The 16,449-nt window shown below is 50.1% G+C and overlaps 5 protein-coding genes across 5 annotated transcripts; 1 reads left to right on the forward strand and 4 right to left on the reverse strand.

Moving 5' to 3' along the window:
- Positions 1–247: 247 nt before the first annotated feature.
- IAR55_005538 (uncharacterized protein) lies at positions 248–2,344 on the reverse strand (the record flags this gene model as incomplete). The annotated part of the gene is made up of 7 exons (XM_066948629.1): positions 248–289; positions 341–538; positions 612–1,140; positions 1,200–1,264; positions 1,316–1,646; positions 1,702–1,924; positions 1,978–2,344. 7 exons carry the CDS (start codon positions 2,342–2,344, stop codon positions 248–250), a joined length of 1,755 nt encoding a protein of 584 aa, XP_066801197.1.
- Positions 2,345–2,670: 326 nt separating this feature from the next.
- On the forward strand, positions 2,671–4,482 carry IAR55_005539 (26S protease regulatory subunit 10B; the record flags this gene model as incomplete). The annotated part of the gene is made up of 10 exons (XM_066948630.1): positions 2,671–2,769; positions 2,834–2,876; positions 2,945–3,064; positions 3,157–3,224; positions 3,286–3,366; positions 3,431–3,556; positions 3,618–3,743; positions 3,807–3,977; positions 4,034–4,303; positions 4,375–4,482. The coding sequence occupies 10 exons, from the start codon at positions 2,671–2,673 to the stop codon at positions 4,480–4,482; spliced, it is 1,212 nt and encodes a 403-aa protein (XP_066801198.1).
- Positions 4,483–6,452: 1,970 nt separating this feature from the next.
- On the reverse strand, positions 6,453–6,899 carry IAR55_005540 (uncharacterized protein; the record flags this gene model as incomplete). The annotated part of the gene is made up of 1 exon (XM_066948631.1): positions 6,453–6,899. The coding sequence occupies one exon, from the start codon at positions 6,897–6,899 to the stop codon at positions 6,453–6,455; it is 447 nt and encodes a 148-aa protein (XP_066801199.1).
- A 1,604-nt stretch (positions 6,900–8,503) lies between these two features.
- Positions 8,504–10,802, reverse strand: IAR55_005541 (uncharacterized protein; the record flags this gene model as incomplete). The annotated part of the gene is made up of 4 exons (XM_066948632.1): positions 8,504–9,005; positions 9,076–9,550; positions 9,617–9,678; positions 9,745–10,802. The coding sequence occupies 4 exons, from the start codon at positions 10,800–10,802 to the stop codon at positions 8,504–8,506; spliced, it is 2,097 nt and encodes a 698-aa protein (XP_066801200.1).
- Positions 10,803–11,270: 468 nt separating this feature from the next.
- IAR55_005542 (uncharacterized protein) lies at positions 11,271–14,578 on the reverse strand (the record flags this gene model as incomplete). Its single annotated transcript, XM_066948633.1, has 11 exons — positions 11,271–11,691; positions 11,762–11,990; positions 12,082–12,694; positions 12,764–13,332; positions 13,394–13,415; positions 13,477–13,572; positions 13,629–13,724; positions 13,783–13,836; positions 13,947–14,177; positions 14,228–14,370; positions 14,443–14,578. The coding sequence occupies 11 exons, from the start codon at positions 14,576–14,578 to the stop codon at positions 11,271–11,273; spliced, it is 2,610 nt and encodes an 869-aa protein (XP_066801201.1).
- Between the last annotated feature and the right edge of the window lie 1,871 nt (positions 14,579–16,449).

The raw sequence follows: 16,449 nt of genomic DNA on the forward strand, positions 1-16,449 counted from the left end.
GCACGCTTTGTCAGTATATGAGAGTCATCTCACAGGAGATTCGCGACGCAGACGCGCATCAAGCTGCGGAGAATCTACATCTCCACTTGTCTCTGTCTTCTCACGGCCCGAACTTCTGTTCCGACTCCTAGGAAATTATTTAGATAGCAGTGTATCAGGTGTTGAACAGTGTCAGTCACAACGGCAATTGCGCCAAGAAAAGTTTTATCCCTTTGGTCGATGGGACTGATTAATGCATGGTATCATTCTATTGTAATCTGAGTACAGCTACACTCTCGACATGAGCAGTCTGTCGTCTGTCAGCTATAGCATTCGGAGTGACATTGAGTGATGGACTCACTTGAGGGAATAGATCGAATCCTCTCAGAGATTCCAGCACATACTTCCACTCACTACCCCCTCGTTTGGCGCTCTCGTTGACTAGGTATCCAACGTCTCTTGCTTGAGTATGAACATTGCAAGACACATAAACAATCGTGAGAGGTTTAAAATGAAGCAGCTGATCGAGGAATGGTTCGTCGCAACCTTTTCTTGGAGGCTGATATCCGTTTTTTTTTTCGTCAGCGTGTGCTCGAAAGAATCACATAGAAGTGAGTCCAGAGAAAACTTACATCCACGACGACGCAACTCTTGCCACCTTCGAATCCCTTCTCCGCCAGTCCACCAAATATATCCTCTGCCTTCCCGCACAGCCAAGTAGTCTTGTCTTGCAGCCCATTCATCTCTGCATTATTCTTTGCAGCGGTGATACTGTCCTGGCTGATCTCCACACCGGCAACCTTTTCAAAGCAAGGACTCAGTGTTATTCCAAAAAGACCTGAGCCACAATAGGTATCGACAAGATGTGTTGGGGGGAAAGCAGTGGATCCTGGAGGAAAGATTGCTTCCTTTACATAGGTAGTCAAGGGGATGAGAATCGAGTTGTTGTTCTGGAAGAAAGAACCTGCAGCGAATGAGAAGATGAATTCGCCAACTCGTTCGTATACTGGCGTCCGATGGTTGGTGATGGCGATGTGAGCTTCTTCGGGAAGTATAGGCGTGGAAGGGGAGAAAGGGTTGGTGGATGACGGTAACGGTTCAAGGTTCGGCAAGGAGTCACGCAAAAGGAGTGTTGCACCTTTCTTGAACGACATGATCGTCCTACGATTTTTGTTAGCTGTGATTCCGGTTTTATTGTTGAGCGGGATGTGAAAACCCACTCTTGCACCCGAGCCCGCTCATCCACCAGCTTCACGTTCAGTACGGGTGTGGCAATTGGGCATTCCTAGGTTGTGTCAGCTTTAACATACCACACGACAATGGACAGATCGCCCACCTCGATATCCATCACACCGGGTTTCCCCTTCCTCTCAAAGCCGATCCTACATTCCCAACCCTTCCTCGCTTCCTGTTCCCCATTCATCAAATCCTCCTCACCTCCACCTGCGTTCTCTGCCAGTTTCGCTCTAGCCCATTTGGGAGGTGCGTCAAAATGAGGCGTGATTTTCGTCCTGTAGGCCCATTGTTTCGGACTGCCTATGGTCGGCAGGATATCGGGAACGGATGTAGATGGCAGCGTAGAGAACCTTTTGTAGGCAAGATCAACCGTCCGACGTTTGTGTGAAAGTTGAAGAGGGTAGGGAACGGGTTGAAGCTGACATCCTCCGCTATGGACGGCATCAATACATAGTTCTTCTTCCATTTGGAACGAAAGTCGCTCACCACTCGCCAAAATACTTGCACCCCGCATTTGGATTCTTTCGCCTATCACCTTCGCCTCCCCTGAACTCTTCACTGTATTCCAGTATTTCCATCAGATCTGCGGAGCTGCATAATCGATCATGCTTGTATATCTTGCACCGTATTTTGTCTCTGGGGTGAGCGAAGGGAGTAATGATGGCCCATTTCTTGCCCGAGCTTGAGGTCCACAGAGAGAGTGATTCACCTTCACGTCGCAAAATCAGCTATATCGTTCAAAATCGGCCAATCTCTACTCACCCGAGACAGTGAAGGCCCCAGCAGTGGTCTCTACAACCTCAAAGAGTCCCAATTCTCCCGGCGCTTCCCACTCAGCTCCGTCCTTCTTCGCCAAAATTTCCGTAACATAGTCTGCACCTAAGAAATCTCTGACGTCGTGGAAGAGGACATCTGCAGGTGAAAAGGCTTCTGGTAGAGGTCTTCTTTGCTTCCTACCCTTCTTTCCTGCTGGTTTATCGTTGGTTTTCTGCTGAGTCGGATTTTGCGTCGACGAAGACGGCTCTGTGAAGAGCGCGTTGACGGGAGCTTCCGTGACTTCGGTGAAGGAGGATGGCAGCTCAGACTTGAATCGCTTCGCAGGCGGAGAACGTATAGATGAGCTCGTCATGATGTTCGATCGCCAGCGTGTCACCCAAGTAGAGGGTGAAACAAATCTGCAGAGAGCTGCTCGAAGAGACATGTACTCTGTCACCTCTTGAGTCATGTTTACATCTCCAAAAAAGGACAGCTCCTCCCAAGCCAATAACGACGACTTGGTTTCAAACAGCGATCGACAGAAATTTAAAGTGGGGTACACAAACAAAGAGAGGGGTTGATGGGAGCGATGGGCCGCGTCAGTCGCGAGTTCGCCAACAGCGACCACAACTCATCGTCATCTTTGATTCAACTCATCCTTCCATCGTCACTGCCATTTCACTGCCATCACAAGACACCATGTCAAGCGGTGAACCATCATCTTCTACAGCCCCGGCCATCGTGGCTCCTTCCGGCATGGCTCCGGACAAGTATGAAGCGATCAAAGCTTACCGAGCGGTCGGTCGAGATCCTCTTCACCCGTTCCTTACTTATGCTGACCTTCCTTCTTGATCCTACGCAGAAAGTGAAGGAGCATTCTGGTATGGGTGAAAGGCTCAAAACAGGTGGGTGGATGACCAAAGAATACATCGGCTCTCGTGCAAAGAGCTCAATGTCCTCCAAAACTATACAGTCCGACTGAACATCCGTACACTTTCAACCGACTTTGACAAGACCGAAGAAGACATCAAAGCGTTACAAAGTGTTGGTCAGATCATCGGGGAGATCCTCAAGCAACTTGACGAGGAACGATGTGAGTGACGATCATCTCGTCTAGCTCTCAACGCCTGCATCGCTTCGGTTTATTGGATGTAGGCGCAAGCTGATCGTTCTGCTTTCTCTTAGTCATCGTCAAGGCATCTTCAGGACCTCGTTATGTCGTGTCTTACCGTCCCACCCTTCCGGTTGCGAAGGTGTGTCCTTGTTATCCCTCATGATGCATGCGTTCTGTCGACTGACTGGTTCCGAGTGCAGCTCAAATCTGGTGTTCGAGTCTCCCTTGATATGACAACTCTGACAATCATGCGAATCCTGCCTCGTGAGGTCGATCCAATGGTGAGTGACGGCTAGTCCCTCATATGAAACAATTAGTTGACTGTGTTATATGATCTATTGTTAGGTCTACAACATGTCCCTTGAAGATCCTGGATCAGCGACATTCGCCGGTATCGGAGGTCTCGGAGAACAGGTCAGGGAATTGAGAGAGGTTATCGAATTGCCTCTCATGAACCCGGAGCTCTTTGAGGTGAGCTTCCGTCTGATCTGGTATCTCGACATCTCGTAGCTGAATCAACAGCTTTTATTAGCGAGTCGGAATCAAGCCTCCCAAGGGTGTGTTGTTATATGGTCCCCCCGGTACTGGAAAGACTCTGCTGGCTCGAGCAGTGGCGGCCACATTGAACACCAATTTCCTAAAGGTCGTTTCTTCAGCTGTACGTCACGTCTCGCTCGTCTCCTGTTATGCTAGCCACCGTAGCTGACTGTTCAATATTCAGATTGTCGACAAATATATTGGTGAATCGGCGCGACTGATCCGAGAGATGTTCGCATATGCGAGAGAACACGAACCTTGTGTGATATTTATGGATGAGATCGACGCTATTGGTGGAAGACGTTTCTCAGAGGGCACTAGTGCGGATCGAGAGATCCAGAGAACGTTGATGGAGGTGAGTCTTTCTGACGATTGAGCAGTGTGGATTTCAAGCTGACACGGATATCGTAGTTGCTTAATCAAATGGACGGATTCGATTCCCTCGGTAAAACAAAGATCATCATGGCTACCAACAGGCCTGATACGTTGGATCCTGCTTTGCTTCGACCGGGTCGATTGGACAGGAAGATTGAGATCCCTCTGCCGAATGAGCAAGGTCGACTGGAGATCCTCAAAATTCATGCAAAAGGGATTAACAAGTCGGGTGACATCGATTATGAAGCGGTGGTCAAGCTCAGTGACGGTTTCAATGGTGCGGATCTGAGAAACGTGTGCACAGAGGTGAGCATGTAGCCTGCGCGTAGGAACTAAAGCGAAGCGATCTATTGGCTGATCACAAACGAAACTCGTAGGCGGGTATGTTTGCCATCCGGGAAGATCGAGATGCGGTGGTCCAAGAAGATTTCATGAAGGCAGTCAGAAAATTGAACGACGCAAAGAAGCACGAAACCACGATGTGAGTTTTCGTGGAATGGACGACGCATGATACGCAATACTGACGTCGAGCTTGTAGGGACTACAATGCTGTTTAGCCTGGCTTGGCGAGCTGTGGACATGCACTTCTACTGACGATGTCCACATTCTGATAACAATCTCACTTGACTCAAACTTCTCAACCTCAGCCTCCATATACCTCGATGATTGGCGCTCCACCAATCGGTGAGATGCCGCGCCTAAATGACATTCCCAACTTTACGCAGCGCCTAAGTGGTTTCCTCTCGGTTCCCCAGTGTCTTTATAAGTTGACGTTTCTCCCGGATGTTTCGGCTTTTGTATTTGCCCGCATGTGAAAGAGAGCAGAAAGTGCTCTTTACATCATTCGTTTTCTCCTTCAGGTAATGCAACCTGGTTGGACCATCATAGACAGGCACATCAACCTTGCACACATAGCGATTCGATCTGCCCCCATCGTTGGAACCGTACGGGCATTTCATCGACGGCAACGCTCTGTACCTGCATGTGCAAGATTCGAAGCTAAGCAGTGCAGGACGTGGATGTCGACGACTTGATGTGGATTCATGCTGGCCACAATTTGGAAGACCAGTCATGATACCTGTATCAGTCAATCTGGCGTATCCATCGGATCGCAGCTCGTTACCGATGCGATCCCTGATCTTCCTAGCGGTGAGACGACCGAGACTCTCTCCTTCAGGAGATCCATAGCACAAAACATTGTGACTGGCGGTGGAGAACTCGCACCCATTTTCGACGCAATCAATCAAGCCGCGTCTGAGCTCTCTCACTGAGATCCGTTGAAGTGTGCCGCTCTTGGTGTCTCGGTTGAATGTGCGAATAGCAGCAGATGCAAATCTCAATTTCTTTAGCGCCTCGTTGTCGTGTGATTGTTCTTGAATGGTGGAGTCCTCGTTGTCTGCCTCACTGCGTGTGTCCCTTGGGGCAGTGGCAGGATGAGGAACGTCTTCTTTGTATCGATCTCCTGAATATCCAACAGGATGTGCATCGTTGACACTAGTAAATCGCCATGAAAACTTGGGAACATGAGTCACAGACGTCCGTTGATTCTGATCCCGAACACTGGGTGACGAGGAGCTACCAGACATATCTGACCTATTATTGTTTCCCTGGAACGAATTTGAACGAAGAAGTGCATCATGGTTATCGTGGCTCTCTTCAAAGCTCACTTGGTATCGATGATTTGTATGTATGCCCGCGATAGGAGGAAGCGTGAGAGGATCATGATCAACAGGCGCACAGTACAAGTTGTGCTCGTTTGGGTCGAGGGTTCTGAGAAGCCCCAGAGCCGAGGAGGCGATACTTGGTAAGCTGTTCGAAGCATCGTGGGCTTTCTGCCTTTGGGAAGACGGTATGGATTGGTTGTCATTGGAGAGCGTGGTAGTCATCAGGAAGGAGCGGGCGGGACCAGAGTAGTTGTCCATGTTGGAGGATGTTAGAGACGACGTGATTGATGATTTGGTCAGGTGCAGCGTGGTCACTCTATTCTGACAATTTTCGTTTGGACTGATCCGTAGAACGCCGCCCTCAAGCTTATATAACAACCAGTTGTCCGTCGTGACAAGGGATACGAAGCGAAACTGACGAAGGCTAACACACATACACTGTAATCATAAAAATGGAAGACAACGTGAACTGTGTTTCATGCCATGGTCTTCGATTGGAAGGCCCCCCTACGAAAGTAGTCTCGAGGATGTCAGGCAAAGCCGCTGCATACATGAAGACAGTGTAATCGGTGCTTCATCTGCTAGCAACTGCATGAACATCGAGACTGCAGGCTGATTGAACCTGTCCAAGTCAGGAGGTGTAAAAGCGAGAGAGTCCGTGTCATACGGTAGCGATCACATCTTCCGCCCTAAATAGAGTGCATATAACTTAAATATAATTTACTGCAGTATCTGAGACAATCCACCGAAACTGGGTCCGACTGTCAAGCCAAATGCCCGCCGATTGGAGATCAGAATCGCCCTTCAAATTCCTGCCGAATCCTCCTGGACCTTTGATCCCTGCCCTCGTCGTGATTCGGACTCGCTATGGGACGCTTAGAGCCCAGACTAGTGGTGTTCGACGACGTCGCTGGCTCTGGTTCCGGCAATGTCAGTCGTGAATTTGGTAACACGGCACCAGAAGTCTTCTCATTCGCCTTCGAGATCGAGGTGGACTGCAAAGACCTCCGCTTACAGTAAGGATTGCAGAAGACTTCAGTACCTGAGCGGAACGGCCATTCCTTATCACCCCATTTCGCCTTGGCCGAAAGAAGAGGGACAGCGGTCTTGCAGCCTTCTGCAGAACATTCCACCGTCTTCCGTCCGCTCTTGCCCCACGTGGAATGATAGCTCTCGAGACATGTCTCCGTGTTGGTTCTTGAGATGTTTCTCCTTGTCTTCATGTACGTAGCATCCATATTCGTAGATGTTGTCCAGCCAACTTTTGCCTCTTTGTCCGGTGTAATATTCCCATTTTGTCGCTGCACTGCTCTCGATAGGATAGGCTAGGTCTGCCTCGCGGCACGAAACACAAGTGACAGGTTCTTGGGTGCGGACAAGCCAGTCGTCGACATCTTCGTTCACGTCTTGCCTGAAGCGCTCGTGACGTTTGTAAGAGAGAAGTTCTGGATCAAATTCGTGGACCTTTTTGAACGAGTTGAGATCCCATTTCCTCATTGCTGCAGCCAAATGACTTGCCGAGCAATAATGATCGAAGCGGGATCCCCCCGACTCGTCCGTCATCTCGACTACCAGACCGGCGACTCGTCCGTTCGCGAATCGCGGGACAGAAAGTGCACAAGGTATCGGTCCCCGCGTCGGTGTTCCGTGCGTGATGCATGTACCGGGACATCGAGGTGTTTCAAAGGTGGTGGCGATCGATACGTCGTTGATCTGCTTGGGGTCGACAGCGCCACAGTGTGGAAACCCTTCGCTCATAGAATCGTTGATTGCCTTATACTCAGGAGAGCGTATGGTTGACCAGTAACTTGAGATGCGGTAAATTCGAGAGCCTTGCCAACCGAATGTCTCCATGCGGGTGTTTATTGGACAGACGTGTTTGACAGGGAATGCACATCTGGTTAGAGTTTCCCCCAGCCTTGACGCGTACTCTGGGTCTCGCGGTTTCACCTGTCGAAAAGTAGAAAGAGTATCATGTTTGCGTGTGATCTCTCGATGCAAATTGAGATACTCTTTTGGATTGCGAGTGACACTGGGTAGCTTCAGGTTTTCGCAACAATGCTTCACCTCTAACTGCGCACTCGATAATTCTTCACCGGTGTCTTGAAGTGAAGCGCAACTCGGCGAAGACTCCTCCTTCGTCATCGGTCTCACACGTCAGAAGAGATCACGATCAGTTAGATTGGCTGAGAGGTATACGGGTGGATCTGACTAGAATGCTAATTTGTGTAGCGAAAAAGGCGCGATGGAGAAGACTCCGATGTCTTTGCGTGTGTTTACGAGTCAGAGGACTGGGTGCATGTATGTTGGAACAGTCGCAGAATTTATACCTGTATCGGTGGCGAGAATCATTGACACTTCGCTCTGACACCGTGAATGTACATCCCTTCAGCTGTGACAACTGCCATAAAGGAGATTCTAGCACGCCATCCAAGTCGACATCGCGCAAAAATTGCCGCTCGTTCAAGCGGACTCTTCGCGATGTCGGACGTGTTCGGCCAGCCGTTACTTGGCAGGCTTGAGCGACACCAGTATGCCAGCCTTGGACAGGTCATGTGCTGAAATGCCAGTGATCCCGCTGACAAGCACTCAACATTGCAGTCTGTCCTCATACATCTCTCATGCCTCCTTCACAATTCCTTCATCTCTGACCTCATCGCTGTGACATTGTCTTCCAGCATTTTTGTAAAACAGTGGAAGTCCTCTCTCGCCATCGTCCTCTCTTTTCTTCGCCTTCTCGTAGCTGGCAATCACACCCCACGCGCAACTACTGTAACGCAATAGCCACACTGACGTAAACGCTCACCGCACTGACCCAAAGAGAGAGACCTTCCACTGCGAGTCAGAATTCCCACCCGTCGCCCTGTTTGCCCCCCAATCTGCTGGTGTCCGATACCTGAGCTGGTGGCTTGCGGAAGGGAGAGATTGCTTTGCCCAATTGTTTGACTTCCTCTTCATCGTCAGAACACATGAGATCGGGACTCGAGCGAGAGGCGATAGTAGAGCCAAGGTCGGGTCCTAGACCCAGACCGAGACCAAGACCAAGACCTGTCGTCCGATCTGTGCCAGCCGCTGAACATGAGGTGAGCGGTGTTGATAAGGGAGGAGACGATTGGGCTTGGGCGGTATCGATGTTGAGACCTGAAGGTGAGCGAGATGACATCATTGGAGACCGTCGAAGAGCAACATTGGATGAAGTCTTGGGGCCGAGGTAGCCACGAGTCGGTGGTGCAGTGGTACTTCGACTATCTCGTCTTTGATGTCGGTCTCGATCAGACGGCCCAGACAGAGATTGGGATTGTGAGGGCGAGTTCCAAGGTACGATCATTCTTTGCAGACCAGACCTAATAGTATTTGTATTTCAGTCTAGAACATCGCTGGGCTAGGAGCAGCATGGGGACAGGCAGGACTCACAGATCCAACTTGGGAGCGAATTGCCCCCATTCCTCTTTCGCTTCTACCACTGATCTACGACCTTCGTGTCGTTCTTCTTGCTCTTCATGCTGACCGTGAGGAACAGTTCCACCGGCAGCTGCTCCAACCGTTTTCCAAAGCGTCCCCAAGAACCGCTTCCCACCTTCGACGACTTCCGGACCGAGATATCCCTCGGTCTGATGGATCAAGCCATTCAACACGTTGGCCCCAACTCCCAAGCCAAGATTGGCTGATGCCGCAAAGCTTGGCTGAGAAAGGCTGCTTGTAGAAGGTTCGTCGATCGTCGCTAGAGAGGACGAAGTGGAAGACGATGTTGAGGTTGACAAGGAGAGCGATTGACCGATGCTTCCTTGTCGAGGAGGGTGGGCTGGATTGGGGGAACGATTGGCTCGAGAGACAATATTGGTCCAGCGAGACTTGAGCTGGGCGAGGGAAGCTTCTTGCTGGTGCAATTCTGGTAGAGAAGATTGCACCGAAGATAAGCACTAGGCAGGAAGGTGAATACGACATGTAAACTCACCTTGTTTGAGCTCGTTGACTTTACGCTCCCGCTGCGCGATCGCAGTCAGCAAGTCGGAGTGTCTGTGGATGATGTGACAGTCAGCCAGACGACCAATCAATAATCGACAAATATAGCTTGACACTCACCTCTCCGTCAAAGTCCTTGTCCCTCTCTTCCCCTTTCTCTCCCCATCTCCCTCGGCATCTTCACTTTCCTCCCCATCCTCACTCTCCTCCACTTGCTTATCCCAAGGAAACCCATCTCTTCTCTCGCTATGCTCACTACTCCTTCTCCCCAGTTCCTTCGGACCGCCATCCACCTTATATCCCACCCCTGTGCCCAGTCTTGGAGTGGACACAGTACTTGGAGAATAGCTTATACTCTGTCGACTTACGCCCATTGACATTCTCATACTTCTCCTTCTAGGATCAGCGCTCATAGGTGTGGAAGGCGTTGTTGATATCCCCTCATTGTCGTGAAAATGAGAATGAGAATGAGAATGAGAATGAGAATGAGGTTGGGCATGGGAATATGGAGTAGATATCGATCGATCCGGGTCTGATGAACTCGTAGAGCTAGGTCGAGGTGTGGCGACTAAAGATAATCGTTTCAATTTACTGTTGATCCCAGCAGGGTGCGATTCCGATGTCGACGATCCTACATCTCTCCCTATGATCCCAGAGATGACGGCTTGATCTCGTGCTGCACAAGATGTCGTTGTGGTCTTACTCGAGACCGGCGTAGAAGGGTAGTTATGGGGTTCGTCCATCTCATACGTTTCGTTGAAAGTAGAACGGGGACTGATCATTGGGAGATTGGACTTGGACGACATTCCCAGGGGTCTTATACCTGATGGTCGAGAATTCGAAGTGGACGTGGATTGAGGTGTTGGTGGTGGTGGTGGTGCGAGTCTATGATAATTGGCTGGGAGTGGTGCAGTGTTCTTAGTCGTTTGATGACGTATAGTATATGATGATGATGATGATGATGATGATGATGATGATGATGATGGGTTGTTTGTGCTTGATCTGATGTGTGTTGTCGTTGTCGTTGACGAGGTCGATGTTGATACTGATATCGATGAGAGTGTTGAAGCCCTAGGTTCATCATTGTCTGTATCCCTATTGTTTGTTTGAGTGGATCGAGTAGGGGTAAATGGTATGACGAATGCTGAGCGACTTTGAGATGGTACAGATGAGGACATGTCGACGGTGATGCTAGTTTCGAGTCGTGCACGGATGTTCGCCGTTGCCACAAGTGAATGAAAGTGCCGAAGATGAGGATGATCAATGCAATGCAATGATGAAGATGATGATGACCATAAAGAGAGGAACGGTGACGACAACGACGACACGACGACGACGCGAATGATTTGTTGTTGTCTTCCATTTCCATCTCGCTCGGAGGGGTCGGAAAATCAACAACCAACCGCTCCTCCAATGGATGGGACGAGTCGGGATGGCAATCACTCATTAATGGTCCATCTCACAGGCCATATCATCTATTTCCCCACACTCAACATCGTCAACACAGCCGCATTCCCCAGACTTTTTATACGAGCGAGAAACATAGTCCCGGTTGATGTGCGCATGTATGCATAAGGGTACCAGTACAACATTCCAATGCGAGAGTTCCATCGATTGAAGGATGACGGTGTGCAAGAGTCTTGGTTCTATAGTGGTCCATCCGCTCCACCGGGAGGTAATCCCTCTCTTCTCCTTCGCTCTTCCCTCTCGCGTTCCGCTGCGGCCCATCTTGCTCTGACCCATATCAGACCCACTGTTCCCACCAACAAGCCCAGGATCACCAGATCCTCGAGAAACTCTTCCTCCTCATCCCCATACCCAGCTCCCCCTTGGGTCCAACCAGGAGCCGAATTGTCGTCGTAAGTAGCCGCGTCTTCGTTCTCCAGGTTGCCCTCTTCTTCAAGCGGATCTAAAAGGACTCCTCCGCCACTGCCCTCTATCGGGAATGGTTCGGTGAAGAGAGCTTTGATCCGATCCCACGTAGACATCTTCGGGATATCCGTCGGTTCGGCTTCGAATAGCGATAGACCAGGTGTGGCACCGCCGGACTTGATGTCGACCCACCAGCTACAGAAATTCTGTCATCAGCGTCCGTCGGCTTTTCTTGGTAGTGTGACTTGTGTAGGCCGGCACTCACCTTCTTACATAGAGCTTGATTAGACTCAGTAGCACTGGAAGATATGCCTCTGCACTAGTCTCCCCAGCAAGATCGTAGAAACGCTTGGCAAGATGCCAGTCTTGTGCAACCCCTTGTCCATTCTCGTACATGAATCCCAGATTCCAATAAGCCATGGCGGAGCTCTGGGTGTCAGCAGCGGTTTGGTAATACGCCACCGCTTTGTCATAAGCTGGCTTTCGAGAATCGTCTGTGAAGTGGAAGAAAGTTAGCATATTGCACGATTCTCCGAGGGATGACATCCAACGGATGACCTGGGTAAGTAATACCTCGCAACTCACAATAGTGATCCCCAACTTTGACCATCGCATCGACATTATCCTGCGCAGCACTTCTCACCCACAAAGCCAAAACCTTATCTCCCAAACCTTCATCCCGGTCTTTCCTGTCTTCACCTAGAAACTTCGCCCCATTGTTGCCGAACTGTTTCTCCAAGAAGAATGCCACATTGTTCTGACCAGTCTCATATCCCAGTTCCGCTCCTATCCACCATCCAAGCAAAGCCTTGTCCTCTTCACCTCTCAACCAAGCTTTGTCTGCCTCTCCTACCCAATCTTCATCCCAGTTCCCTCTCTCAGCGACCAGCTTCTCGTAAGCTACCGCGACTCCGCACATCCCAGGTCCACGACCTGCTCGCGCGTTGGACGCGTGCAGCGTTGCCAAGAGATGGAACGGTTCAAATGTCGCTCCGTGTCGTAACGCGACTTCGAAAAACGGAATCGCTTGAGGGATCTCGCCTCGTTCTAGATGTAATTTGGCAAGATTGATCTGAGCTTCGGCCAAATCTTGCGCAGCAGCAGCCTGGAAGTAATGTGAGGCTTTCTGTCTATCCGGAGTGACAACCAAACCGTCTCGGTAGATGATTCCAAGTCCATTGAAAGCTTCACGATCGCCCTTTATGCCTTGTTCAGCGATCCATTTCTGATGACAGGCATCATTCACATGAAATCCTGCTGAACTCACAAGTTCTGCTGCCCGCTCATACCATAATCTCGCCCGACGATAGTCCGGTTTCTGCCCTTCCCCTCTCAACGCCATTCTTCCCAAGAAACTTGCAGCTACTCTGGCCGGTTCGGATATGGAATCTTCCATCTCCTTGCTCATTTTTCTTTTCGGTGCTACTCTTCCATCGCTCTCAAAATCCACAGGCCACATAGTCCTCGCAACTTTCATGAAGTATTCCTTCGCTTTGGTGAAACTTTGAGGTATCTCTCCAACTCCATCTGCTCCTGCGCTGACTCCAGAGTGTAGGGAAAAGTACACTGATCCGTGATAGAACCGACGACCTAGTCCGACCGTGTAGATATGAGAATCCCTGTCGGAGTGATATTGATAGTATTCGAGGATCTCCGATTCTGTTTCGCCTTTAGCGGAAGCGGAAGAAGCCCGGATAGCGGCTCGGTACGCATTCGCTCCGGTCGATGCCCACGATGCGTGGGGGCCGTAAATACCTCCGACTCGGTCCGACAGTCTAGTATGTGTCAGTGGAAGAGTCCGCCCACCGGGAGGTCCATCACGAAATTTTTGATATGCTATGACGGGAACCACAATTAGTTGTCCAATCTGATAATACTGATTGCAGCACCAACCTACATTTCTCGGCAGCGGACTGATACTGGTCTAGCGCAAGAAGACAGTCCTGAGATATCAGCAAGGCTCATTTAGGCTATGCTCACCTCTTTGACGCCTATTCCTGCCCAATGCCTGTACCCCATTGCCATTGCTGCTGGCCTGTAGCCTTGTACCGAAGCGAAAGTGTAGTACAGAAGCGCCTACCAGCGGGTTGATCAGCCAGCACTTGATGGCCCGATGTAAGAAAATCACATACCTTGCCCTGATCCTGTTCCACTCCTCCATTTCCAGTAGCATGGAAGAATCCGACCATAAATTGCGCTTCTGGATCGGCACTGCTCTCCAAGTACCGCTTTCAAGAGTATCAGCCAACATGCAAGATGCCGGGTCGCCCGGGTCTTGCCACTCACTGAATAGGCCGCATATGCAGTGGGAAGGTCTTGTGGGATCCCTTTTGGCGGAAACTGATTGACAGCCGAAAACAAGCTCCTCCATCAGCGTTCTTTCCAGTACGTATACCATACGAGGTCTCAAAGAGGAATGAAGAGGGAAGAAGGATGACAGAGGAGCTCACCATGTACAACTTTCCTCTCGTCCGCCAAACTTCCTCACAGCCCCTTCGCTCAGCCTCATCCAAGAGCCCTAATAATTTGTCCACTCTCTCTTTCCGTATTTTGCCAATCTTCCTCCCCTTTCGAGGAGCGGCAGCTGACGAGATGATCGGTATCCGAGAGAGGAATGTCGAGGGGGATAATACCGAATTCAGGAGTCGAGGAAGGAGTCGTAACGTCGCCGACAATGGTCCCTGCCGTGAAGGTCAGCTCGATAGCCGAAAACCTACAAACCCATACCCACCTCATGACTCCAACCGAGCCCCTCACCCCATCCTCGACTAGCGAACGGTGTAATCGTTCCTCCGACCTTCTTTTCGAGATGTGCGTTCGGCGGCGGTTGCAACGTCGCAAGGATGATCTGAGCTTCCCGTAGCGGCGAACAGACTATGAGCGAAATCAAGATAGAATGGATCAGCTCTATGGACGCACGTTGCATATACGTTGCGAACGACGTACCGTCCTCGAGTGAGGTTTCATCCGAAGCTGACGATCCGTATTCGTCTGCCAGCACCACGCAAGGCAATACGATGACGAAAGTGCAGAGCAGTGAGATGAGCCACTTTGCCGATATGGACGATGAGGCGAGACGCATCGTTCCGCTCCGTGCTCAAGTCGTGTTCACACACAAAGTCGGCTCGCTCAAAGATCAGTCGAGAATACAAGTGAAGGTCAGTCACCGTAGACTTGCTTTGTATTGAACGTATATCCAACACGCGAGCGTCATTTAGACGACTCTGACACGTCACCACATCTGGACGAAACATGGTCACGTGGGAGGATCCCATTCGAACTTGGAGAAAATGCCATTAATGCATACGTAGAAAAGGAAAGGGTGGAATTACTTGCGGCACCGGTACATCCGTCCATTGGGCTGAGATATCACGTAATACTTCTCATCTACCGAATGTGATTTGTTTCCGAACCTTGTCTTTTCTGTTGAGTTACCCCGACTCCATTCCCAAAAATAGCTTCCATCCGCACGGTTTGTCTACCTACGCGTGGGTGGGTGAGTCGCTAGTGTGTTTCTAAATTGCATGGTGGCGTTCTTGGAGTCCGATCAAATTGCAGTGGTTGCATCTCAATTCCGGTCTACTCGAGGAGACCAACGTACCCATATCACCTAGTTGGTCGAGACGACTTGATCCCGATCCCATTGATCCCAATAGACGATTGCTTGGTGACTACTCTGGTCCTCCTCAAATGTCCGTCGCAGGTGGTGAGACGTACACAGCTTGCAACGTTCTTCCTTTACATTCCTGTGTCTCATGTCGCGGTCGATGCTCTTCCAATCAGTCCGGATTGCCGAAGCCGTTCCAAACGAGTGACACCCCTTTGTACGGCATAGCTGCACATCATTTTATTTCTTCAGGTTCTTTTCTTTTTTCCATACGCCACCGGGTGAGAATGATCTAAAGTTACCAAATTGTCTTTCGGATGTTTTTTCTTTTGATCCATATGCTTCAGTCTTCCCTGAACCTCGTGGTTTGAAAAACTACAAATCATTCAGTCGTTATTTGTAGAATTCGTCAAAGTATTTGTAGAGATGAGTCCATTTCTACAAATTCCCGTTTTTCACCATCGCCTTCCACCACGTTCATCCCATACATTCCTTTGGTTCATCGTTCAAATCATTTGTATTTCTCGAGCAAGGAAAAACTGTTCGAGGAGGAATAGGGGAAGGAGACCGCGGAGTCCGGGAAGGAAGGGGTGGGAGGAATGACTGCATGGGTATGATCCGCTGAGTTGGAACAGGAGAGGATTGGAAGGGATTTGATGTATGTGACTCTTCTCTCTTCCCCCCCCGTCTGCTGCCTCGAACTCGTCCGTCCATCCGCCTGTTTCGTCATTGTCCATCCACCCAAGACATCACAAGCAAAGCAGTCCGCGGACAACAAACAATAAAGAAACACAGAACACAGACGGCATACACACCCCGTCCGACATATCCAGGTTGGGTAACTCCCCAATATTGTCTGGATACCGACCACGTCCGTAGACCGTTCCTTTGGTTCCACATTTATCCTATCGTGCCCTAGTTATACCAATAGTTACCACACTCTTTATTCTCAGTCTATCGTCATCCATTGCTGCCTTTGTCCGTTCAATCCGCCCGAGACCTTCCCTTCCTTCAGCCACGGCGTGACATCCTCCCTTCTGCCCCGGTCCCCTCTCCTGTAATCGGTATTGGGCACGAATTCACTCACCCGTCTCTTCGGTCGGTCAAATACTCATCACTACTGCATCATAATCGATCATTCTCCTCGCTTCTCGCCGTTCGGTCGGAATTAGTCAAGTTGTTGATAAAATAAAATTTCTCCTTTTGTTCTCCCTTCGTCATTGCTATTGTCTGTCACCTTGCCTCTTGTGTCACTTTCCTTGTGCGTTGCACAACCGTTCTCATCCGCTCCGCTTGATCGACGGGTTCCAAGGCCAATCCTTTTCGCACTTGACGATCACACCCGG

This window comes from Kwoniella newhampshirensis, chromosome 11 (genome assembly GCF_039105145.1).
Source record: "Kwoniella newhampshirensis strain CBS 13917 chromosome 11, whole genome shotgun sequence".
Classification (NCBI taxonomy): domain Eukaryota; kingdom Fungi; phylum Basidiomycota; class Tremellomycetes; order Tremellales; family Cryptococcaceae; genus Kwoniella; species Kwoniella newhampshirensis.